The sequence below is a fragment of the Microcaecilia unicolor genome, chromosome 11, assembly GCF_901765095.1.
Source record: "Microcaecilia unicolor chromosome 11, aMicUni1.1, whole genome shotgun sequence".
Lineage (NCBI taxonomy): Eukaryota > Metazoa > Chordata > Amphibia > Gymnophiona > Siphonopidae > Microcaecilia > Microcaecilia unicolor.
The window spans coordinates 57,597,294-57,623,169 of record NC_044041.1 but is presented as its reverse complement, the minus strand read 5'-3'; the positions used below and the strand labels follow the sequence as shown (position 1 = coordinate 57,623,169).

Sequence of the window (25,876 nt, the reverse complement as noted above, 5' to 3'; positions counted from 1 at the left end):
ATTGGGTTTTTGATATATCTGTAATAAGTATGCATGAGGAGGATTTGCGAGGGTGGCATTGCATTTTTGTGCATATTCATTGTAGATATCCTGAAAACCTGATTGTCTAGCTGTGTCTTGAGGACTGGAGTTTGAACCCCTGCTCTAGACCATGGGATGTTGCTGGGTCACTTCTGGAAATGAAAGTAGGTCTAGCCCTAGGCTGCTCATAAAGGTACTCTGTAACCCACTCTCCCAACCTGGTCTTCTTTAACATATAGTGACGTAAAGAATGCTGGCATAGAGAGATAAATGCCCATTCAGGTTGCCCAGCAGTGAACTGTCCACCTTGGGTAGATGTGAATGCACATCTCCATATGGAACCCAGAACCTGGCCTGCCTTCCTTTTCAGCTAATATATTAAATTAATAGTATTGCTTTCCTTAGCGTCTGACTACACTGTTCTGCACAAGTGGGTGTTATCCCTGCCTACAGCAGATGGAGGTAGAGAAAAAAAAAAAGCTGTGCTTCACCAGTGACCTCACTGGTATTAACTGCTGGTGCTCCCTGGAAAGATCCAGTATTTTCTGTACCTCAGCAGATGGTAGGTCATGCTATCTGGTGCTCCTGGTCCATGACCTAGCTCCCTGCTCTGGTGGCTGCGGCTGTACAGCTTAGTTGAGGCTAAGGGTGGCTCCTAGGTTATCCAGTCTTGTTGATCACGGAGCTTGGCTTCTTACTGTCCACTGGTTAAGGCTTGTGCCTCGGTCCTAAGGGGCCCTGCCCGAGGGGTGTGGGTTGTCAACCCCCTACCCCTTCATCACCCAGTTTGGGTGTAATCCCGTTGGGATCCCCTACAGCTACCACGCAAAGTTAAAAAAAAAAATCTTAGTTGGCTTTGCCTGGCTTAAATTTATGCCTTGATGGGGATAAAGCAAGCTTCAATTAGCCTTGTCAAAAAAAACAAAGAATGCAGACCGCACTCGAGAGCAGGGGGGAAGGGGGGTCAGCAGAAATGCTAGAGCTCTGGGCTCGAGTTGACTTTGAATGGCAGAGCAGGCCCATATGTAACAGCCATGTGGTAAGCATCCCTGTGTGCAGATGCTGCAGTGTCTGCAAGAGCAGGCAGATCAGCCCATCTGATGGCTTTGTCTCTCTCTGGTGATGGGGCCATTTCTGACTTCAGAAGTGGCCTGGGGGGGGGGGGCGGGGGGCACCAGAGCTGCTTATGCTTCTCCTTGCTCTGAGGTGGTGGGACCCACCTTGGTGGGAACGGTAGCCATTTTGCCCCAGCTTGTCTTTTCTCCTGCTGTTTTCACAGCAGCAGTATTTACCATAGCCCCCTTTGGGGCTCAGGGGGATGGGTTGCCTTGCCTTCCCACCTACCTTGGGTCCACCTGGGGGCCCTGAGGGTTTTTTTAGCTCCACAGTTTGACCCAAATGGTCAATCAAGTCCTGCAGGAGGAAGTTGGCCCCTCAGCCAGCAGTGGGGGCTTCTAAGGGCCTCCTTGTGGGTGCTTTCACAGGAGAGATGGGGGGGGGGGGGGTTATTTTTTTGTTACATTTGTACCCCGCGCTTTCCCACTCATGGCAGGCTCAATGCGGCTTACATGGGGCAATGGAGGGTTAAGTTACTTGCCTAGAGTCACAAGTCGCTGCCTGTGCCTGAAGTGGGAATCGAACTCAGTTCCCCAGGACCAAAGTCCACCACCCTAACCACTAGGCCGGGTTGCGGGTGTCCCAGTCATCTCCAGGGCATCGGGGGAGGATCTGGAGGTCCTCTCTGACAATCGGGGTCTCAGATTTGGACAATGCTCCCTGACCAAAGTAGGAGGAGGAGCGGTCACATGTGATCCGGCTCTTTCATCGTAAGGAGCTATCTTATCACATTGATTAGGTTACAGAAATGCTCAGGATGCTCAGATCTCCTACTCTCAGACCTCTCTGAGGGAGATTCTCACTTGGGGGGGGGGCCCAAAGTATTTTCCTCTTCATAAGGTTCTTACCTGCATGATGCTGGTGGAGTAGGAGGCCCTATATAGAGCTCTCGAAGGGGCTTGGGCCCTTGATTGCCTATGTTCTTTTTCCTCTAAGGAGGTGGAAAAGTACTGAGTATACTCTAAGATGGGCACTCATTATGGCAGTCAGTAAGGCAAATGCTTCCCAGTTCAGGGCAGTTCGGCACCCAGGGAGCTCCACAGTGAATGGGTGGAACAGTAGTCACACCTTGCCTTTTAAGTAGGGGCATCCAGCGTTCCAGCAGCAATTTGCAGTGGCTATATGTCACATGCCATTCTGCACTGGCATTAGTAGCTGCCAGAGTCTGTGGAAGTTTCCCACATAGATTCTGAAGTGGCCTTTTTGGCAGATGGTCCTGTATGATCTGGTCTGCCTTGCCTCTCAGTCAGTGTGCTTGGCTGTGGTGGGCTGTCACTGGCAGTGGATCTGCCATTGGGTGGCAGATGCCACCTTCAAGAAGCTTCTTTGCTGCTCTTTTGAGGGTGCTTGCTATTTGTGGAAGACCTAGAGAAGCAGGTGAAGGACATGGGGGAGGCTAGACCTCTTCATCTCCTCGAGCTGAGGCCAAAGGGCTCCTAGCAGTGGTTCGCATCCAGATGTCACTCTGGGGGGGGGGGGGGGGAGAATTTCAGCCAGCCCGGCATGTGCCATCCCATCTTGCCCAATGAGGACATGGCATGCCCCTCTGTGGTACGAGTGGGGAGCAGGTTGTCCCTCTTCTACCTAGAGTAGGCCCATGTCACCTCAGACTAGTATGTTCTGCAGGTGGTCGAGAAGGGATACTCCTTGGAGCTTGCTTGCCCTGTTCCCGACACCTTCATGCCTTCCCCATGTGACTTGGAGCAAAAGCAACGGGTTGTCACCCTTACTCTTGAGCACCTGTTGGAAATCTGCCCAAGAGGGGCAGATCCATTCCATTTTGGACTTGAAAGGAGTAAATGCCTACCTATGGGTAAGCATTTTCCCATGGAAACCCTCAGCTCAGTTTGGCTGAGTGAATTCTTTGATGGCCCTGGACCTCATGGAGACCTATTTGCATATTCCCAATGCAGCCCATCACAATTGTTATCTTCGCTTCTCTGTTCTTAGGTGCCATTACCAGTTTCAGTCCTTTTCCCTTGCGCTGGCCATGGCCTCCCGCACCTTCTCCAAGGTTGTGGTCGCTGCTTATCTGTGCTGCCATGGAATTGGGGTGCATGCTTATCCGGACGACTGACTGATTCAAGCAGAGGAGGCCAGCTTGGCCACTTCTCAAGTCATTTTTTGATTGAAGACCCTAGGCTGGGTCATGAATCATAGCAAGTGCCACCTTCCCAGGTCCTAGAATATCCGGGAGTCCACTGCGACACGTTCCTTCTGCAGGACTGGGCAGAGAAGCTTTAAATGCAGAAGCGCAATTGTGCAGGTTTCTGATTCCCACAGCATGGGACTACATGCAGCTTCTGGGCTCCATGGCAGCGATGCTGATGCTCTAGGTGAGGGTTCACATGCAGCCCCTGCAGTGAACCCTGTTATCTCAGTGGATTCCAGTTTCTCAGGACTCCCCACCACTCTCATCCTCTTTTGCCCAAGGCAAGAATCAGTCTGTCCTGATGGGACAGCTCAGTTTACCTCTTGGGGAGATACTGCTGGATTCCCCACAGTGGATGCTTGTCACCATGGATGTGAATCTCCACAGCTGGGGAACACATTGCCTAGACCATAGAAATTGGGGAACCTGGACTCTGCAGGAGGCGGTTTGGTCCTTCAATCATCTGGAAACATAGGTGATTCGCCTGGCCTTGTAGTTCCTGCTGCTCCTTTGGCAGAGTGATGTCGGACAATGCCACTACAATGGCTTATATAATCAAACAGGGTGGCACCAGGAATCAGGCTGTAGCCTTGGAAGCAGTGTATCTCTGTTGGTGGGCAGAGACACACCTGCAAGCCTTCAGTGCGATTCATATTGTGGGCAAGGACAGTGTGCAAGCTCTCTCCTGGATCTGGGAGAATGGGAGCTGGGGTAACACTGTACAGTCGGCCTCCAGAGCAGAATATTTCTTCAGTTGGCAGAGAGAGCTGGCCTCTCAAGGAATGGCTGCCCTAGTTCAGCCATGGCCGATGGAGGAAACTGTTTTCCCTCCTTGGCCTCTGATAGGCTGCCTGTTGTGTAGGATTGCTCATCATCTTCATCTGATCTTGCTAGTAGCTCTGGATTGACCTCGCTAACTGTGGTATGCAAACTTTGTCTGCCTGTTGGAGGACAGTCTGGATAATTTCCAGCTTACGGTCTGGCCATTGAGAGGAAGCCCATAGAGAAGTGCAGTTTTTCCTCCCATGGTGGTTTCTACATTGCTTCACTCTTAGAAGTCCTCCACATCTCTGACTTATATGTGGAAGATTTTTGAAACCCGGTGTGCAGGATGGTCTCCCCTTGGAGGGTTCAGGTCCCCATTATTCTGACCTGCTTGGAGAGGGGTCCAGACCAGGTTCTGGTGTTGGGTTCCCTGAGGGTCCAGGTGGCTGCTCTTTACAGTTTTGGTGGGTAAGGTGAAGGGCACCTTCCTAACCTTGCATGGGGAGGTGTCCCATTTCCTGTGAGGTGTGGTGCATCGGCCCCTCAATACATCCCTCCTTTTCCTCATGGGACCTTAATCTGGTTCTCTAAGTGCTTGCCAAGGCTCCATTTGAGCTCTCTGTTCTCGGCCTCCATTGAAAATTTCACTCTTAACACAGTCTTTCTGTTCGCTATCACTTCGGCTCAAAGAGTTTCCGATCTGTAGGCTCTGTCTTGTCGAGACCCATATCTCTCCATTGTGGAGGATTCAGTTTCTCTTTGTACGGTCCCTTCCTTTCTCCCTAAGATGGTTTCTATGTTCCATGTAAATCAGGAAGCTTGCTTACCATCCTTTGGGGGGAGGGGGGGGGGCTCTGTACCTGCAGACCAGAGGCTCCAGCTGGATGGCTAGAGGGTGCTGCTGCTGCTACGATGCCTGAAGATGACCAATTTTTGCCACTCTGATCATCTTTATTCTTTTTTTGTGGCCTTATGTGGGGCCAGGTGGCCTCTAAGGCTTCCATTGCAGCCTACATTTCCAAGCATCACCTGGTGCATAAGGGCTCACCACATAGGCTAGGGCCACTTCTTGGCAGAGGCCTGGATGGTGATTCATGAAGAGCTTTGTAGAGCGGTAATGTAGTTGTTGCTCCATTCATTTGTCAAGTACTACAGATTGGACATGTCAGCCAGGGTCCATTTGGACTTTGGCATGGCTGTCTTTTGAGGGGCCTTGTTTTCCTCTGCTCAGTAGACATCCCACTTGTGCAGAAAAGTGTAGCTAGATGCTTAGGAAGGAGAAATTGTCTTACCTGTTATTTTCTTTTCTTTAGTCAGCTACACTGTTCTGCAGCCTGCCTTTGGAAGACTTGGCACCAGGACTCTGGGTTGCTCTGCACATTCCCTTTCAGTGTTTAAAAAAAAATTAAATCATACGTATTACAATTACAGCAATATGGGTTCCCATGCGATTGCTATATCTTGGAGTATGCAGGAGTATGGTGTGCTTGGCTATCATTGCAGTTGCAGTGGTTGACAGGTGTGTTACAAGAAGGGATCTTCTGCTACATTGGCAAATGCATACTGGATCTTTCCAGGGAGCAACACCAGCTCATAGTATGGTGTCACTGGTAAAACGGAGTTGTTGTTTTTTCTCTATCTCCAGCTGGTAGGAGGGGATAACACTCACTTGTGCAGAACAGCATAGCTGACTAAAGGGAAAAAAATAAGATGTAATTTTTCATTTTAGAATTGCTCCTGCAGATTGTTCTCCTATTGCTTTCACATGGATCCACTGGTTTTAGGGTTGGAACTGGTTATGGACAGTGAGTCACAGAGGTGCCAGATGCTACTGTAATGGTGAAGAGACAATACTGCTGTTGATCTCCAGAACGATCTCTGTGAGATGATTAACTATTTAATGTGAATACAGTATTAAGCTTGTTCTCATTGTACACCTAAAAAGTGGTCATGTTGAGTTCATGTTGGTATCTCATTAGGGCCAACTCAATGAAGGCTGTACCTCATTCTTGGTGACACCATCAAGCTCCCTTGTCTGTATACTGTGAGCAGGTCTTAACAGAGTATCAGAGGTGTATGTAATGTAAACATTTTCTTTTTAAAATCTACCCCTCCCTGTTAATCTGATAAATCCTTCAGGCATATAGAAGGTGGGGCAGGAAAGTCCCTAGAGTATGTTAAGTAATTGTTTGAAAAATAGTGCGATTTAAATATACTTCATAGAATTAATCTTTTTCATAGTGCTATGTATAGACAGACATAGAACACCTTAATTATGCAACCAGCCACCAGGTTTTCAGTTACAAAGCATTCCAGACATAAAACTGACCATTGAGGGAGGTCTGCTAATTTATATTTTAAAAATGATTCCTTCCCCATCACTAAATCAAGGGCAATCGTTCAGTCTCGTCACACTTGTTAGCATTTTGAGGAAAATGTAGACAACTAAGTAGCAGGATCTTTTCTTATATATAAGAGGACAGACCACGAGACTTAACAAGAAATTGTGACAATATGTAAGCAAGGCTGACAAGACTCCTCTTTTTTTGTATAACACATTGTACTTAAGCGCTGCAGTTTGGAGATATCCCAAAAGCAGGGGTTCTCAACACAATCCTCAGGACAGACCCAGCCAGTCAAGTTTTCAGGACATCCACAATGAATATGCATGAGCTGAATTTGCATGCAAATCTATTTTGTGCATATTCACTGGGGATAGTTTGAGTTACATTTGTACCCCGCGCTTTCCCACTCATGGCAGGCTCAATGCGGCTTACATATACAGGTACTTATTTGTACCTGGGGCAATGGAGGGTTAAGTGACTTGCCTGTGCCTGAAGTGGGAATCGAACTCAGTTCCCCAGGACCAGAGTCCACCACCCTAACCACTAGGCCACTCTTGTAAAACTGTACTCTCTGAAAATCCTGTAGCATGAGAACAAGTTGCTTATGAGCTTTATGCATAGACTGACTATGGGAGCATTGCTTCTCATCCCTGTCCTGGGAACACACCTAACCAATGGGTTTTCAGGATACCCACAATGACTGTGCATCAGATAGATTTGCATATAATGGGTCTCTAATACATGCAAATTTATCTTATGCATATTCATAATCCTAAAAACTGAACTGGTTGTGTGTGCCTCCAAGTCAAGGTTGAGCTGTGTACTGGAGTGCCTGATTTGTCCTACTTCCTGTGATCCAGATAGGTTATGATGAATTGCTGTTCAGTGTATTTGTGAACTGCTTTAGCTTGGGCTGTGTCTAATGATGAGGGTACCAAAGTATAATATGTGCAAGTAATAGTGACTCTGAGATACCCAGTTCCGGAGATTTTGGGACAGTCCTGGTTTTGAACTTCCCAAAGCAGTGTGGTATTTGCAATGCCTGCTCCTGCCCATTGAAATCGGTGCTTCAAATCCCAGAATGCACCAGTATGGTATGATCAGACATCCAGGACTGCCCTAAAATCTTCAGCCTGGTACTTGGGAAACTTGGCATCCGCTGTAGTGACCCCAAAATCTTGAGCCTGGAACTGGGAAACTTGGCATCCACTGTAGTGACCTCCAATCCCCCCCATACATGCAGTTTGATTGCAAGTGTTTCAGCTGGCGTAAAAAAAAAAAAAAACATGGCTTTTCTTCTCAACTAGCTTTTTTTAGAGCAAGGGTTCTCAACCTCATCCTTGGAACACTCCCAGCCCGTCGAGTTTTCAAGCTATCCATAATGAATATTTATATGAGATAAATTTTGCATGCAAATCTCTCATAAATATTCATTTTGGATACTGAAAACCAGATTGGCTTGGTGTAGCCTGAAAATGGGATCAAGAACCTCTGCTGTAGAAAGCAATGACAGATGTGTCACAGTAGGGCATAGATCCACAATGAATATTTATGAGAGATTTGCATGCAATGCCTTCTTTCTATGCACATTCATTGCAGATATTCTGAAAATCCAACAGGCTGGATGTGCCCTGAGGACTGGATTGAGAATCACTGTTGTAGAGAAGTTCTGCTCCCCTCAGCCCTGTAGTCAAAGCAGTACCAACTTTCACTCTAGGTTTAGTCCTTCTGCATGCTTTCTACTTGGCCACGCCGATCTACTTGTAGCCTATAAGACAAGGGTGGGCAACCTCGGTCCTTGAGGGCTGCAACCCAGTTGGGTTTTCAGGATTTCCTCAATGAATATGCATGAGATCTACTTGCATGCAAATAGATCTCATGCATATTCATTGAGGAAATCCTGAAAAACCAACTGGGTTGCAGCCCTTTTATAAGAAAAGCCAGTGCCATCCAAAGAGCATAACACCCCATTTCCACAGTCATGGATGGACTGAGAGGGAGTGCATATGCAGGGGCTATGGTGGGGTACCTGAACTAGTAACAATGACCACATTAAAGAGATTAATTTGTAGGTTCCACTGTTTTAACAGTGACAAATGAGACAGAAAGATGGGTAATGGATATGTTTTGGCCTTGTTCAGTCATTTATAAATGAACACTGTCTGCATAGAATATTTTTAAAAAATAAGTTTTGTTCTCAGAAACTAATGCCCGAGTTAAAACATCCTGTGGGTATTCAGTCAGTGTAACACATACATAATATTGATTTTATTTTCCATAGCACTGTTAAGATTATTGACATTTTAAATAAGGCACATTTAAAACATTAAATAAGTATCCGTATCTTCAAAGGAGCAGTTGAAACAACTAACTGCTAGTTTTTGCCGTCTTTCCCATGGAAAAAGCAAAAGGGGCTTTCTAGGAAATCAGCTGTATTGCACTTTAATTAATAAAATTCCTGCATGATACTGCACTTGGGCTGCAGGGAATGCCTGACCTCTTCAAGGCATTCCCTGTTACAGATCCATCTACAAATGCGCTATTGTGCAGCATTATTTAAACATCTCTAAATATTATTAAAAGTTTTTATATACTGCTTACCAATTATCGAAGCAGTGTACAAATAAAATCCCCACATCACCTCTATCCCACCATACTCCAAATGCTACCATATTAATCCCAAAATTAAATAGATATGAAGGATAAAGAAAATTATATTTAACAGCAAGATCAACCTTCCCTTCAACACACACACCACTTTCCCTATGTTAAGCTTACTGGGAACAGCCATGTTTTTAAGGCTTGCTAGAACTTCAAATGATTGACAATTTATTACACAGCATGGGGAAAGCTTCCAAAAAAGCATTGGCTCTCAAAAGGAACCTGTAATTTTAACAAACTGAGGGAACTTCTAACAGCATTCCCTCACTGGAATGAATAATGTAAACAGAAGTATATCATGACAACTTCTGAGCCAGATATAAAGGGCATTTATAATGTAAAGCCTGGAAAACCATACATATAAATTGCACCCTTGTTTCCATTGGGAGCCAATGTAATGTCTAGCAGAGGCCGTGCTACAGGCCGTGCTACAGCCACTGAGGCACCTTAAAAATATCAACCGTAGTGCTGTATTCTGGGCTACCCGAAGATGGTGTAATAACTGTCCAAGAAACCTCAAATTCAAAGCATTGCAATGGTCTAAAATTAGGACTAACAACTACATTGCTAGCCAGAACAGATCAACAGATAAAACAGCCTTAACTTATGCAAAGTTTTTAATCTAAAAAACACTGATCTAACAGTGTGCGCCACTGGGCTCTCTCCTGTAAAGGCTTGGACCCAAAACCAGACCAAATCGCTGACCTCTGAGAAGACCACATATGGCCCCTAGTACAAACTGGAGTGAGAAGAGTTGAGCAAGAACAACTTTCTACCATACAGAAAGATGTTAAATAGTTTGGAATAGTTTTTTTTTTTTTTTGGGGGGGGGGGGGGGGTTGCTCATCTAACTTTTAAACTGAATACAAAACACAGGATAAAGAATGTGTTCATAAACTACAATCTTTGCATAGGCTTAAGCTGTACTTATCTGTGTGTGATTTTTGCACAGTCTTAACACACTTTGCTTCTCCAATTGACTATTAATTAAGTCCTCAGTGGAGGCTCTATAACTAGTAACAGAATTTGGCTGCCCACATTCTGATGGGCATTATAACGCAGGAACATATTTGCCCTGTTTCTGTCAGAACTACAATGGCTTCCAATTTATCGTACATAATCAATTTTCTTATATTAGCACCTGAAAGTTATCAAAGCAGTGTACATTCAAGCACAGTAAGTATTTTTCTGTCCCTAGAGGGCTCACAATCTAAATTTGTACCTGAGGTAATGGAGGGTAAAGTGACTTGCCCAAGACCACAAGAAGCTACAGTGGGATTTGAATGGGCTTCTCCAGCTTCTCAGCCTGCTGCTCTAAATCCTCGTCTATTTTGCAATATCTGTGTCCATTGACGCAGTATTGTGTAACAGAGCTCTAATGTCTCAGAAACAGGGTCTGTTAAATGTGCTTTCTCTTAAAGTGGCTAGTAAATCAGCAACTTAGAGTTGTGTTTTGTCTGTTGCCTCCTCATATTTGACTTGAGAGGGAGTTAATGAAATTTTGAAAGGTTCTTAAATCTTTTTTGTTCAAGTATTTCCCTCTCAACATGCTTCAGTGAGTGATTTTTGTAAAAGATTGTCAGATAATGTTTTAAATATATATGTTTTTAAAGTCTGTGCATTAAAATATATCTGTAATGTGATTCTAGCTGTCAATGTTCACTGGACAATACCAAGAACTTTGGGATTAGCAAAATATAATATTTTTTTAAATATTGTGCCACCATATATAGCATACAGGATAGTCCTAGACTAAACTTAGCATTGCTGGGGCCAATAAAGGCATGTGAATTATACAGTATGTATCATGTTTCATGTGGTCTATGATTGTAATGTAATTTCAGTTTACCTCAGCCTTTTACAGTAACCTGTGTTAAACTAGGTCTAATGATACATACAAACAATGCTATACTGCCAATGTACTGCCGCTGGAGAGCATAGCAGTAGACTTTTCTAGTTAAGAATCCTTTACCCAGTTTTACTAAACATCCATTTTCCAGGGCTGTAATACCAACTCGGAGTTAGCTCACAAATTTAACTGTACAAGCAAGGGCTGCATCCAAAACTTGGTATTTCAGCATGTGGCTCCTTGTCTTGGTACAGTAGTGCTGAGTCACCAGCATGGAAGCTGATGGGCATAATTTTGGCAACAAGCCCAGTGCTCCCAGCTATGGATCCACACCTTTCTGAAGTTTATTTGCTAAAGTTCTTGGAAAGCACAGAGCTGAATGTTCCTCACCCGGTAATATTTTTGTAGCGCTGGATCCATCAGCACTTGCATTTCATGTCCACGCTCCCATGACTGGGAGAAGTCATCTGGACCTTTGCCACAGCCGCCCTCAGGAGGGATGCTGGGATAGCCTGGGTGCACCATTAATTCAATAGATATAGTTCTGCCTCGAGAGCTGTGTGCAGATAATGAACTCCACTCATCACTGGAGAGTTCAGTCTTGCTCTCGATGGCTGCAATGCTTCTGTCAATAGCCTGTTGTATGCTGCTGACAGACATGTGTCTTCCCATTGTGGTCAAACCTATGTAAACCCCAGGCCACCTAAGACAAACAAACAGCAGTCAGCAAAAGATAGAACAAAATATATACCCTAAGCAATTACATTCTTGGGGAATGTCCATAAAGAGTCCCTTTATTCCCAAACTTTTTACATTCTTTGCAACTAGCAGTGCTCTTGGAGTAAAGGCACTTCTAGGCCTGCTAAGGAGGGCTTTTGTTCTCACCTACAGACCAGCTTTTATTAAGCACATTGCACAAATGGCAATTAATTTCAAACATGGCTTTTCAGTAGGAGGAGCTTTGCGGAACAGTTTTTTATAAACCAGTATTAATGACCAATATAACAACACATGCTTGTTGTAAGACACATAGGTTCAGCTGTATTTATGCACCTGCAACTCCTGGGACATGAAACCTCTGGTAAATGATTACTGGGCTAGAAATGGGTGTGTCTAGCCTGAGCTGTGCAGGTTCCAGTGTTGGCTGGGCTGACATAACCTTCCTACTCTTCCAACAGAAAAAATAATGCGTAATGTGCTCGTAACGCAGACGTGACATGCACCCTTTACCAGGAAATGTTTAGAGACAAATCTGTTTGCTTTTTGGGGGGAGAAGTATATTAGATTCCCTTTGTCTACCTTATGCCATGCCTTGTGAACACATCCAGTGTGTTAATAGAATCCTTTTCTACCCCCAGATAGAACTCCATGAGGTCTTCCTCTATCCAGTCACAGCTGCACAGTCCTGGCTCTATAGGGATCCGGCTGTATGGGATGCCGTATTCCTCCAGCACCTCTGCAAAAACATATCGAATTTCTAGAAAGAAAGTCAAGGAGGTGGAAAGAGTTAATATGTAGGATTCCTCAGGAAGCAGTCAGAAGCTTGTCACTTAATGTAGAGACCTGAGGGAGCCAGGATTTCCCTTTGAGAGTGCAAAGGTTAAAACAGCAGATTGGCCATTTGGGTTAATTTTCATATAATTAGTAATCACTGGGTGCTGGGGAAGGAGGAGGTCTAAATGTCACAACTTGCTAGTTAGATGACTGGGAACATAGTGTTTGCTGAGCTGAAAAAGTCGGTGTCATAAGCAGCCAGAGAGCAGGGAGCCAAATTAGCGGACTGGTCATACAAGCTAAGATACAAGAGGCAGCAATCTGCTAGACCAATGTTTCTCAACTGCTTTGATCCAAGTACTCCCTAAGTCAAAGAAATTTCAGCCGAGCACCCCTGAGCTCCAATCAGCATTAACAGATGTGAGTTTTTGGAATGTACAAGATAGAAAATAAAATTACTTTTTCTACATTTATTGTTTGGTCATTTGATGTTTCTAGTCATGTTGGTCCCAGTTTCTGGTTTCCTCTTAACTGTCTTAAGGGTCTCCTGACCATTTTACATTTCTTCTCTCTCATTGTCATCATCTATCTCATTTCTCTGTGTCCCTATCTTGTCCCATGCTCAGCATTTCTCCTCTCTGTATCTCTCTCTTCCCAGCCATGCAACATCTCCTCTCTGCATACCGCCCTCCCCCACCAGACATGCATCTCCTCTCTGCATTTTCTCCCCCCCCCCCACCCACCCACCAGGCATGCAGCATCTTCTCGCTACATCTCTCTCCCCCCAACCAGACATGCAGCATCTCCTCTATACATCTCTCTCCCCCACCAGACATGCATCTCCTCTCTGCATTTTCTTTCCCCCTCCCCCCACCAGGCATGCAGCATCTTCTCGCTACATCTCTCTCCCCCCAACCAGACATGCAGCATCTCCTCTCTACATCTCTCTCCCCCACCAGACATGCAGCATCCCCTCTCTCCCGCACCAGACATGCAGCATCTCCTCTGTTTGTGTCTCCCCCCAGCCAACCAAAATCTCTCCTCTCTTGACTCCCCCCCCCACTTCTATCCAACATCTCTCTGTCTACCACCCCCCACTATCCATCATCACCCCTGTGTGTGTGTTTCTCTCTTTCTCTCTCATGCTATGTAGCATTTTCTTCCCCCTACTCTGGCCATACAGCTTTCTCTTTCTATCCTCCCCATCCATCACCCTCTGTCTCCCGTCACCATCCAGCATGGCCCCTCTGTCTCTCTCCCGTCACCATCCAGCATGGCCCCTCTGTCTCTCTCTTGTCACCATCCAGCATTGTCCTTCTGTCTCCCTCCTGACACCATCTAGCATTGCCCCATCTCTCTCTCATTCCTCCACATCCAGCATCACCCCTCTGTCTTTCTCCCATCCCACCACTATCCCACCTCTCTCTTTCATCCCCTCCCCCACTATCCAGCATTGCCCCATCTCTCTTCCTCTCACCTCACCATCCAGCATTGCCCAGTCTCTCTCTGTTCCTCCTTCCCTCATCAACCACTATCATCATCTGTATCTCTCCGTCCCCTCCCTCTACTACCATCATTCAGTGTAGTTCATCTCTCTCCCATGTTCCTCCTCCACCCCTGGTCACTCCCTCCCTCCCTTCTTCCCTGGCAGCTCCACCCACCCATTTGCTCACCTGCCCCCCAACTTTGTGACTGCAAATAAACCAAAACCAAGCACTGAACCTGAAACCTGGTGCCTGTTGATGGTCCTCCTCCTATGAGAACTAGCAAAAGCTTCCAGCAGTGCACACAGGGATATGGCCCTGCAACTAGTCTAGGTTTCTTTACAGCCACAGAGTCATGGAGGCAGAGGGTGAGTAAGTGGGCAAATGGATGGGCAGCAAGGGGAAGGTATTGGTTGTGCCTTGGCACCATGTACTGCATATTGGAAACCTCTATGCTAGACCAGTACCAAAGCTGCCTAGCTAATGATCACCTCTGCTAAACTAATCCAGTATTCACACAATCTGAGTAAGAGCACATTTTCCCAATGTGCCAGAGATGTGCACACACAAGGAATCTAGTAAATTGCATCTAATCTGCTCTACATTTCACCCCCATGTTTCTGCCCTTGGCACCATGTACTGCATATTGGAAACCTCTGTGCTAGACCAGTACCAAAGCTGCCTAGCTAATGATCACCTCTGCTAAACTAATCCAGTATTCACACAATCTGAGTAAGAGCACATTTTCCCAATGTGCCAGAGATGTGCACACACAAGGAATCTAGTAAATTGCATCTAATCTGCTCTACATTTCACCCCCATGTTTCTGCCCTTGGCACCATGTACTGCATATTGGAAACCTCTGTGCTAGACCAGTATCAAAACTGCCGCACACAAAAGGAACCTAGTAAACTGCTTCTAATCTGCTCTACATTTCACCCCCATGTTTCTGTCTGGTACCATCCTCTACACCACTCCTTGCATAGTGCCAAACCTCACCTGGGAGAACATGAATGTGTTGATGGCCATCCATGTGATGGGGAATGTGGCCCATCAGCTGAACAAACAAGTCCACTTGGGCTGAGAGTTCCCGTTTCACCTATGGAGAAACAAAGGGAGAAGCCACTGTGTATCATGCTAGTGCAAAGAACCCTCAGGCCATTCATATCTTCTCTACAGGCTGTAATTGAAAATTTATGCTAACAGGATCAAATGTCTGAGTTTGAGGAGACTGTGTGGATCCCTTCTTCAAAGACAACAGCAAGGCCAAAAGGGGAAAGCTTCTGTACCTAGAGAGGGTGTCCTAAAGCGACCTTCCCAATGATAAGGACAAAATCACAGACCTGCTTCCGGTTTGAGAAGAAAGGGAGGGAGGCAGCTGAGCTCCAGGTTTCAAGGTTGTGGTGTACCAAACTGTAGAAGACTTTATGGCAAGTAGGAGGGAGTCCTGAGAAAATGTTTCTACTTATACATATGAATTGTGTTTTTAATGTCCCCCTCTATACCTCCTGTCTGCCCATTCCCATGAGGATTCTATGCATCCAAACAACCCATTCCCATGGGAGTGAAGTGCGGGTCTCTGAGGACCGCACTTTGGCATGGAGGCGTAGAGGGGGTGGCAGAAGGCGCAGTTCAAATCTAACTCCCAGGACCTCGGCTTTCTGGCTTCTGGGATCTAGGTGAATCTTTGGCCATTTATTTTCCCACATAATGTATACTTGAGTGAAAGATAATTTACTTGTGTGTATATTATTTGTGTGAGACAATCAAAAGATTGAAACTCAGGCTGGAGAAGTTTAGTGATAGAAATAGTCTTTATTCTCACCACTTTATCAATAGAAATCAAACAAAATAAAACATGGAAAAGAAAATAAGATGATACCTTTTTTATTGGACGTAACTTAATACATTTCTTGATTAGCTTTCGAAGGTTGCCCTTCTTCCTCAGATCGGAAATAAGCAAATGTGCTAGCTGACAGTGTATATAAGTGAAAACATTCAAGCATTACTATGACAGTCTGACAGGGTGGGAGGAGGGGGGTGGGTAGGAAGTATGCATGGGGACATCAAAGCATATCATTGATATTCTAACAGGATGGGTGTGGATAGGTGAGGGGAGGGTGATCAACAGAGACATACAGCTTTATGGTTTATAATGGGCTAGGAACCCCAGATCCTTGTTAAGTCCTTTCTGTTGGGTGTTAAAATATTCAATCATTCTGACTTCAAAGGTCTTACGTTCTTGTATGGTTTTAAAGTTACCTTTCAGGATTCTCACTGTGAAGTCACTGGTACAGTGTCCTGGTCCTGTAAAATGTTGACCAACAGGCGTGGGAACCCTGCTGGCACCAGTATTGTTCATATGATGTCTATGTAAATTGAATCTTGTCTTAAGCATCTGGCCTGTTTCTCCAATATAGCATCCTTCGTTACATTTTTTACACTGAATGATATATACCACATTGGAAGATGAGCAAGTGAAAGATCCCTTTATGTTGAATATCTTTCCTTTGTGGATGACTTTGGGGTCCTGTGAAATATTTTGGCATAGTTTGCAACTGGATAAATTACAGGGAAGTGTGCCCTTCTGTTCCTTTTCAGTCTGTGATGGAAGTTTACTTCTGATTAGCTTGTGTTTTAAATTGGGTGGCTGTCGGAAGGCCAGTACTGGTGGGGATGGGAATATCTCTTTCAGTAATTCATCCTCCTGGAGTATAGGTTGTAGATCTCTTATGATTTTCCTCAGTTTTTCCAGCTCTAGATTGTATGTCACTACAAGCGGGATTCTGTCTGTGGATTTTTTCTTTTTGTACTGTAGCAGATTCTCCCTGGGTGTTTTGAGGGAGGAGGCTGAGCTGGAAGAGACATTTCTGAATACACACCAGACCAAACCTCTAAAATACTACCGGTACATCGATGACATTTTTATGATTTGGACAGAGGGTGAAGAAACTCTGAAACAATTTTATTCTGCCTTCAATACATACCATCCTACAATCAGATTCAAAATTGACTACTCCCCAGAAAAAGTCAATTTTTTGGACACCACGATCTCAATCAGTGATGGCTGTATACAAACATCTATATACAAGAAACCCACAGACAGATGCAGCTACCTCCACAACTCCAGCTTCCATCCTTCACATACAAAAAGATCCATCATTTACAGCCAAGCCACAAGATACCACCGTATCTGCTCTGACCCAGGGGACAGAGACAGACACCTTAAAAGCCTGACTGAATCTTTCAAACAGAAGGGCTACAACCCCAAAATAATCTCCAAGAATATTGCCTCCTCCCTCAAAACACCCAGGGAGAATCTGCTACAGTACAAAAAGAAAAAAATCCACAGACAGAATCCCGCTTGTAGTGACATACAATCTAGAGCTGGAAAAACTGAGGAAAATCATAAGAGATCTACAACCTATACTCCAGGAGGATGAATTACTGAAAGAGATATTCCCATCCCCACCAGTACTGGCCTTCCGACAGCCACCCAATTTAAAACACAAGCTAATCAGAAGTAAACTTCCATCACAGACTGAAAAGGAACAGAAGGGCACACTTCCCTGTAATTTATCCAGTTGCAAACTATGCCAAAATATTTCACAGGACCCCAAAGTCATCCACAAAGGAAAGATATTCAACATAAAGGGATCTTTCACTTGCTCATCTTCCAATGTGGTATATATCATTCAGTGTAAAAAATGTAACGAAGGATGCTATATTGGAGAAACAGGCCAGATACTTAAGACAAGATTCAATTTACATAGACATCATATGAACAATACTGGTGCCAGCAGGGTTCCCACGCCTGTTGGTCAACATTTTACAGGACCAGGACACTGTACCAGTGACTTCACAGTGAGAATCCTGAAAGGTAACTTTAAAACCATACAAGAACGTAAGACCTTTGAAGTCAGAATGATTGAATATTTTAACACCCAACAGAAAGGACTTAACAAGGATCTGGGGTTCCTAGCCCATTATAAACCATAAAGCTGTATGTCTCTGTTGATCACCCTCCCCTCACCTATCCACACCCATCCTGTTAGAATATCAATGATATGCTTTGATATCCCCATGCATACTTCCTACCCACCCCCCTCCTCCCACCCCGTCAGACTGTCATAGTAATGCTTGAATGTTTTCACTTATATACACTGTCAGCTAGCACATTTGCTTATTTCCGATCTGAGGAAGAAGGGCAACCTTCGAAAGCTAATCAAGAAATGTATTAAGTTATGTCCAATAAAAAAGGTATCATCTTATTTTCTTTTCCATGTTTTATTTTGTTTTGTTTGATTTCTATTGATAACCTTAAGAGTGGACTAACACAGCTACCACTCTTCTCACCACTTGAAACTTCAAGCTGATACACACATCAGTCAGATTCTGGGTTCAACAGACCGTAGCTTCGCCCTCAGACTGGCGTTGGGGAAGGACTCCGATTTCAAGTCTGATTTACATTTCTTATATACTTTTTGCAGTCCATACAATTCAATGGAGAAAGACTTTTTTTCTTTTTTTTTTCATCTGTGAATCATACTTAACCGCAGGTCAGGTGCCCACCTGCTCCCTCTTCCACCCTCTGAAATGTCCTAATAACGACAGTTTCCTGTCTTGTAAACATCTCTCCTAATATGGAGAGATCAGTTTTATATCTTGTGATACTGGGAGCCATTTTAACTGCAGCAGACTCCATTTTCTGAACCAAACTTTTTAGGATTTTAGCCATCAATTCCTTGATCTTGGCTTTTGCACTGCTTTTGAATGTCACACTAAATTCTAATAAGGCTTATCAAGCAGTCCTGCTTCTGCAGGTGCTCAGCAACAAGGCCATCATCAGATTTTCAGACCTAGTCAGTGCTTTTCAGCAGTTTAAGCTATGTAACTCGGCCCACCACTATTCCAGTGGATGGGCCTCAAGCTGGGACACATATTAACAATTGACAATATGAAAGAATGTAAAGATCTTGCAAATCCAATGTGAGCACCTGTCTGACTTCTCCTGACCTAGCACAAACCCAAGAATTCTTGGGAAGACTTTTTTTTCCTACCTCTGACATCTTAAGACAACCCCTGGCCAAGGCTTTGCGAATTCCCATTTTCCCATGAAAGAAGCCACCTTTGTTGAGCAGAGAAGAGTCTCTGAGTGTGGTGCACACAGGGGCACCCTCTGATAGGTTGGCATGGAGCCCGGTAGGGATATTGTACCTGAAACATTACAAGAAAGAACCGATAATAAGAACTGTAAATGGAACCAGGCTCTTTCAGCACAGACACAATAAATGCACAGAAAAGATGTAATGAGGCACGGCTTGTAGTAATGACATGGTCAGGTCCTGATTCAATCTCATGTTTGAATGTCACACACAAACAGGCTGCTGTCCAAGCTGAAGACTTTCAGAGTCTCAGCAAGGAGCAATCTATGTGCTTTCTTGCAAATAGAAATGAACATGAGTTAATGTTATGGACATTTACTTCTTAGATAAATATTTGTAACTAGCTGACACACCTAAAACATTTGTGGAGAGGCCTTTGTGATCCAAGATGGCCGCCTAGAGAGCTGTTGTACCAGACATGCTCAACTTGCTCTTTCAGAACGCCGTGAGAGGGCTTTGATTCCCTATCATTATGGGGAAAAGGAGAGCGAAAACTTGGGTTAATCCCTCAACTCCGAGTGGAACCCACCTTCTACAGCAGCCGACGTTGGAGCAATTTGGTGTGGTTTCTGGCCCGAGTAAAACATCTTCCCCTGCTATCGGAGCCGGAACTAATGAGCTGGCCGACAATGTAGACTGGGGTTTCTTTCAGCCCTGTCATGCGCACGGCTCCCCTGCAACCAAGAGGGTTGGAAGCTGGAGAAAGTCCTGTGTCACAGCTTCCCGCAGAGGAGCTGAGAAAGCAGGGAGGGAGCCTATCTTCAGCTGTGTTAACATTGAGGGCTGAACAGGTGTTAGAACAGACTGTGAGTACACTGAGGCAAATTGCTAATGCCCCCCCCCCCCCTCTGGTTTTTCAAGCAGAATGTGTTAAAAAAACCTGCCGTGGTGACATTAGAGTCACTTTGGGATCAAACTTCTGCTTTGCATTCCTCTTTACAACAACAAACAATAAAGAATTCAGCTGAAATTACTACTACTACTACTACTATTTAGCATTTCTATAGCGCTACAAGGCATACGCAGCGCTGCACAAACATAGAAGAAAGACAGTCCCTGCTCAAAGAGCTTACAATCTAATAGACAAAAAATAAATAAAGTAAGTAAATCAAATCAATTAATGTGAACAGGAAGGAAGAGAGGAGGGTAGGTGGAGGCGAGTGGTTACAAGTGGTTACGAGTCAAAAGCAATGTTAAAGAGGTGGGCTTTCAGTCTAGATTTAAAGGTGGCCAAGGATGGGGCAAGACATAGGGGCTCAGGAAGTTTATTCCAGGCGTAGGGTGCAGCGAGAAAGAAGGCGCGAAGTCTGGAGTTGGCAGTAGTGGAGAAGGGAACAGATAAGAAGGATTTATCCATGGAGCGGAGTGCACGGGAAGGGGTGTAGGGAAGGACGAGTGTGGAGAGATACTGGGGAGCAGCAGAGTGAGTACATTTATAGGTTAGTAGAAGAAGTTTGAACAGGATGCGAAAACGGATAGGGAGCCAGTGAAGGGTCTTGAGGAGAGGGGTAATATGAGTAAATTAAGTTGTTATCTCAAGTTGCCCTCCAGCAAGCACAGACAACTAATCAGCATACTTCTAAAATAGAACAATTGGGAGAGAAAATGCAATCTTTGGAAGTTATTAGTCAAACCTCAATTAGGGATAAAAATTATATGTTATGACGTTTAGAATATCTTGAAAATAAATCAAGAAAACTTAATTTGAGATTCACGAACTTTCCAAGATCTCCCTTAATCTCCCCGATTGATATGGTGAAAAAATATCTGACTGAGGTATTAGGAATGGCAAGTGATTCCTTACCTCCTATTGTTCGGGTACAATATCTACAAAACAAATCAAATTCAGAGACTCTCCAACCGAACAGAGGAGAAGCGATGAACTTTGAATCATCTTTGGAAGTAATTTCTCAGAGGTCGACTGCTTTGGTTGTTTTTGCTTTAGAAATGGATTGCGACGCAGTCTTAAGACTTTCATTTAGACATTTAGAATCTACTTTTTTTTGGATCTAAAATAAAATATTTCCTGATATGGCTAGAGAGACCCAAAAAAGACGTAGTGCTAAAGAAGACTCTGGCACTTGGAGCAAATTATATGTTAAAATTTTGTATATGTAGAGTATTATATCAAGCCAAATCGTTCCAGTTTTTTGATCCTAAACAGTTAGAGGAGTTTTTAGTTTCAAAAGAGGATGTGAATGTAGTAGTAGGATTACCAGACCACACTGTATGATACGCTTAGGGAAGGTTTACTTGGTAACAACAACTCCACTGTAACAATTTTGTCTTTTTGGGTTTTTTTTTCTTTTCCTTTCTTGGATCCTATTACTTTATATTTCTGGTCGAAAGTAGAGTATAGACATTTCAATTGTAATAGATATATTATAGATATTGTAAATTTTCTCATATTGTAATCTTCTCTTGTGAGTTGTTAAATTTGGATGAAAATTATACATTTTTATTTATTGCATTTGTATCCCACATTTTCCCACCTCTTTGCAGGCTCAATGTGGCTTACATTACAACATGAATAATGGAAATATATAAGAAATGATACATTTAGTATTGCGTAAGGATCTTGGGTGACATGATAGTAATAAAGCCTAAAACATTTGTGGAGAAATGATGCTGACACCCTGATTACTGCTCAATTCCAGTGAGAGTCCTTGGCTCAGATTAGAGGGTGAGGAGGCTCAAGGAGTGCTGGAACTGAGCATGGATCAGGGTGTCAGCATCATTTCTCCACAAATGTTTTAGGTTTGTCAACTAGTTACAAATATTTACCTAAGAAGTAGATGTCTATAACATTAGCTCATGTTCATTTCTATTTGCAAGGAATGCACATAGGTTGCTCCTTGCTGATACACTGCAGGACTTCAGCTTGGATAGCAGCCTGCCAGCCTGATCCAAGCATTCATTCCCTTGGAATATTCCTCAGCCTCTCACTGCTTCAGGCTCCGAGGACCTGGCCCCTCTCTAGTCTAGCAGCTTTACAACAACAGGCTGATATATTTATGACTTGGGAAGTTCACTCCTTTTTAAAATTATAAATAAATATTATCCTATATAATAATTTGCACCTCCGTCTGGATGCCTGGGTTCGTAACACACTTCCCATTGGTCCACCCTGGGGATGACGTCACTGGGGCAGACCAATGGGAAGTGAGAGGGAAGGGAAGCCAGCACCAGCCACCGGAGGTAACTACAGAATCGCCCCCCATTCCAGCCCACTCCCCTCCAAGTTCCATGACCCCCTACCTCCCTCCCTCCCTCCCTGCTTTCAATCCCTTCCGAGTTCCATGCCCCCTTCCGAGTTCCATGCCCCCCCTCCGAGTTCCACCGCCCTGAGTTCCAGGACCCCCTACCTCCCTCCCTCCTTTCACTCCCGTCCGAGTTCCACACCCCCCCTCTCCTCTGAGTTCCATCGCCCTGCGCCTCCCTCCCTCTCTCTCTGTGGCCTCCGAGTGGAAGCAGGACGTGTGCGGCTGCCCCTCCCCTTTGTAAGTGCCAGCTGTTCTTTAAAACTTTTTACCTCCTGGTCTGCCGGCAACAGTGAAGTCGAGCAGGCACGGCACTTCAGACTGCCTTCGCTTCTGTTTCAGCTGTGCCTCTGGTCCCGCCCTTCTGCAAACAGGAAATGGGCGCGGGACCAGAGGCAGAGCTGAAACAGAAGCAAAGGCAGTCTGAAGTGCCGTGCCTGCTCGACTTCACTGTTGCCGGTGGACCACGAGGTAAAAAGTTTTAAAGAACAGCCGGCACTTACGAACGGAACTTTTTACCTCCTGATCCGCCGGCAACAGTGAAGTTGAGCAGGCATGGCAAGGCGCTTCAGACTGCCTTCGCTTCTGTTTCAGCTGTGCCTCTGGTCCCGCCCTCATTCCACAAACAGGAAATGAGGGCGGGACCAGAGGCACAGCTGAAACAGAAACGAAGGCAGTCTGAAGCGCCGTGCCATGCCTGCTCGACTTCACTGTTGCCGGCGGACCACAAGGTAAAATTTTTAAAGAACAGCCGGCACTTACGAACGGGAGGGGCAGCCGCACACGTCCTGCTTCCACCTGGAGGCCAGAGAGAGAGAGGGAGGGAGGCGCGGGGGGTGCAAGAAACTCAGAGGGCAGGGGAGAAGAGGGAGGGAGGGGGTCCTGGAACGGGAGGGGGGTCCTTGTACTGGAACGGGAGGGGGTCCTGGAACTCGAAGGGGAGGGGTGCCTGGAACTCAGAGGACAGGGAGGGAGCAGGTAGGAGGGCATGGAACTTGGAGGGAGGGAGGGAGGCAGGTAAGGGTGCCTGGAACTCAGAGGACAGGGAGGGAGGCAGGTAGGGGGGGCATAGAACTCGGAGGGAGGGAGGCATGGAACTTGGAGGGGAGGGGAGGGGGGCTGGAACTCGGAGGAGAGAGAGAGAGAGGGGGGGAGGGGCCCCTGGAACCTTGCTAGCACCCGTTTCATTTCTGTTGGAAACGGGCCTCTTTTACTAGTGTATCAATAAACCCTCCCCTCTAAGGAAAAACGGGAGAAAAGGTTGTGGTTTTGGTGTACAGCTCACCTCCTTGCCAGCTGGGCTGCATCTATAGCTGCACTACCATTCACCAGTAAGGAAGCACTGGAAATTCCATTGGCCAGGAAACAGTCCACAATGCCTCGGTTCCTTCTGGGACAGTAGCCAAAGTCATCCCCTGTGACTATTAACTTTACTCTGGACTGTGGCATTGTGACAGGTACCGACTCTAAAGAAAAGGATGATGGCAACATACAGGAAGTGAATTACATTCAGATATCTGCTGCAAAGCCAGAAGAGGAGGGGACAGCAGAGAGAGAGAGACAGAAACACAAACAAAAGTATTCACAGTAGATCTGAAGATCTCTGACCACTGCAGGTCCAGTATAAAGCCCCCTCATTATCTTGAGTTTTCCAGTTAAATAAAATACAAAGCAGAAACTCCTGCTACAAGAATGAAATGCATTAAAGTGTCTAGAAAATTAATGGGGTTTGTATCTCAGAAAAGGGTACAGTGCTGGGGATGATGCAATACTAAATCAGATGGAAAGGGTAAAGCAGCAGAATTGGCTTCAGTTGACTACACACCGGTGCTAGACATGATGGGTCCCAGGGCAGATGCTAGGGAGGGGGCCCCAAAGCTTGCTTGCAGAATGTCCTTCTTTCCATTTCAGGCAGGTTTGGGGCTCCCAGTGACATGGGGGCCCAGGGCAATTGCCCTGTTTGCCCACTCCTAACGCAGGCCCTGGCTGACTATGTGATTGCTAAAATGACTGTGTGCTGTGGTTACTGAGGAATAACCCAGAGGTCACTCACCTAACTTGTTTCACATGAGAAGCTGCCTAAATGGACTGGATGACCGTGTGTCCTGAATATGCTGGCCAGTGGAAACTTAATCGCAGCTGCGATGTGTGTGGTAGTGGTGGGGGAGTATAGAAGCTGTCATGGTGCGGGATGGGGGGAAGTATAGGAGCTGTCGGAGACTGACAAGGTACGGGGCAGGGAATTCACACGTGTTTGTATATGCATCATGTTAAAAACCCAGAGATAAGTCACACTTAGGCTGGTAACCCACGCACTTGGCTACCCTCATCCCGAGCACCTCTTGTCACACGCATTCAAGGAGCCGGTTAGTTGGTACTCCCTGCTGTCCGGTATCTCTCTCATTCTCTCTCCAGTCCAGCATTGCTCCCCCAGTATCTCGCCCGGTCCTACCTTTAAACGTGTACCTGAGGACAGAAGGAGCGATTCACAAACGTCACCCTCCACCTGTCCCGGAGCTTTTTCCATGGACAGGATCTTCTAGCCACACCTCCGAATAGACGTCACGGTGACGTGACCGACCCGGACAAAATAAAACTAAGATTTCCCTCTGCCTCGTCCGCGATTGTGTGTGTCCCTGGGACACTGTCCCACCCCAACTTCCTGTTTCCGGCAGAGAGGAGCTTCGAATCGAGAACGAAGTCGTTAAAAAAAACCTTACTAAACCTCTTGTGGCAGTTTAGCTGACCTCTGTGAATCGTTCTCCCTGCCGGAGACCTCGAGTCGACAATATGTGATAGGACGGAAGACAGAGATTGTAAGCTCTTTTGAGCAGGGACTGTCTTTTCTTCACGTTCAATTGTGAAGCGCTGCGTACGACTGGTAGCGCTATAGAAATGATTTGTAGTAGTAGTAGATATCAGATGTTGTTGAATATCTGCTTCCTTCCTCCAGTTTGCTTCTCACCTCGTTTGGAGACGTTGATTAATCGGTTTCGCCCCCCCCCCCCCCCCCCCCCGTTGAGGTTGTCCGTGAGGTGCCTGGAGGAAGAGCGCCGGCACCCGTCCTTGGAAATCTCTCAAGAGAGAGCTTCCGTCCAGATCCACAATTGCTATAGGTCTTGTGTGTGTGTCCGGTCCAAGGGCTTCACGAGCCTGCGAAACATGTGCTACATAGACTCGTGCGTTGCACTGGCCCACTCTCTTATTGCCTTTGAGTCTTTAAATGCACAACCTTACTATATGCCCTGTAGCCTTATTTTGCTGCTGTTGCGATTTTGAAAAAATAATTTTTCCTTTTAACCACGCTGAATATAACTTTGTGAGGCGGCATTTTTGATTTAACGTCAAAATGGCGAAATAGTCACATAGTAGATGACGGCAGGTAACGAACGACCTGTACGGGCCATCCAGTCTGTCCAACAAGATAAACTCATAGCAGCAGCAGCCTACTAAGGGCAGGGCCAGGGTGATCTGTCTCGGTTGCTGCACCTCGCTCCCCCTTGCTAGGAGGAGAGGTCAGGTGATGCACGTGTGTTTTGGGGGAGGGGGGGAGCAAACAAGGTA

The 25,876-nt window shown here is 45.5% G+C and overlaps 1 protein-coding gene across 2 annotated transcripts; it reads right to left on the bottom strand.

Moving 5' to 3' along the window:
* Positions 1-10,311: 10,311 nt before the first annotated feature.
* YDJC (YdjC chitooligosaccharide deacetylase homolog) lies at positions 10,312-24,853 on the bottom strand. Of its 2 annotated transcripts, none has more exons than XM_030217914.1 (6): positions 24,765-24,853; positions 23,598-23,778; positions 18,948-19,104; positions 14,887-14,986; positions 12,209-12,386; positions 10,312-11,612 (listed from the first exon to the last, which is right to left on the bottom strand). In XM_030217914.1, the coding sequence occupies exons 2-6, from the start codon at positions 23,759-23,761 to the stop codon at positions 11,261-11,263; spliced, it is 951 nt and encodes a 316-aa protein (XP_030073774.1). In that variant the 5' UTR covers positions 23,762-23,778; positions 24,765-24,853; the 3' UTR covers positions 10,312-11,260. The 2 variants fall into 2 exon arrangements, with proteins under 2 accessions (XP_030073774.1, XP_030073775.1); XM_030217915.1 differs by having other exon boundaries at positions 24,779-24,827.
* Between the last annotated feature and the right edge of the window lie 1,023 nt (positions 24,854-25,876).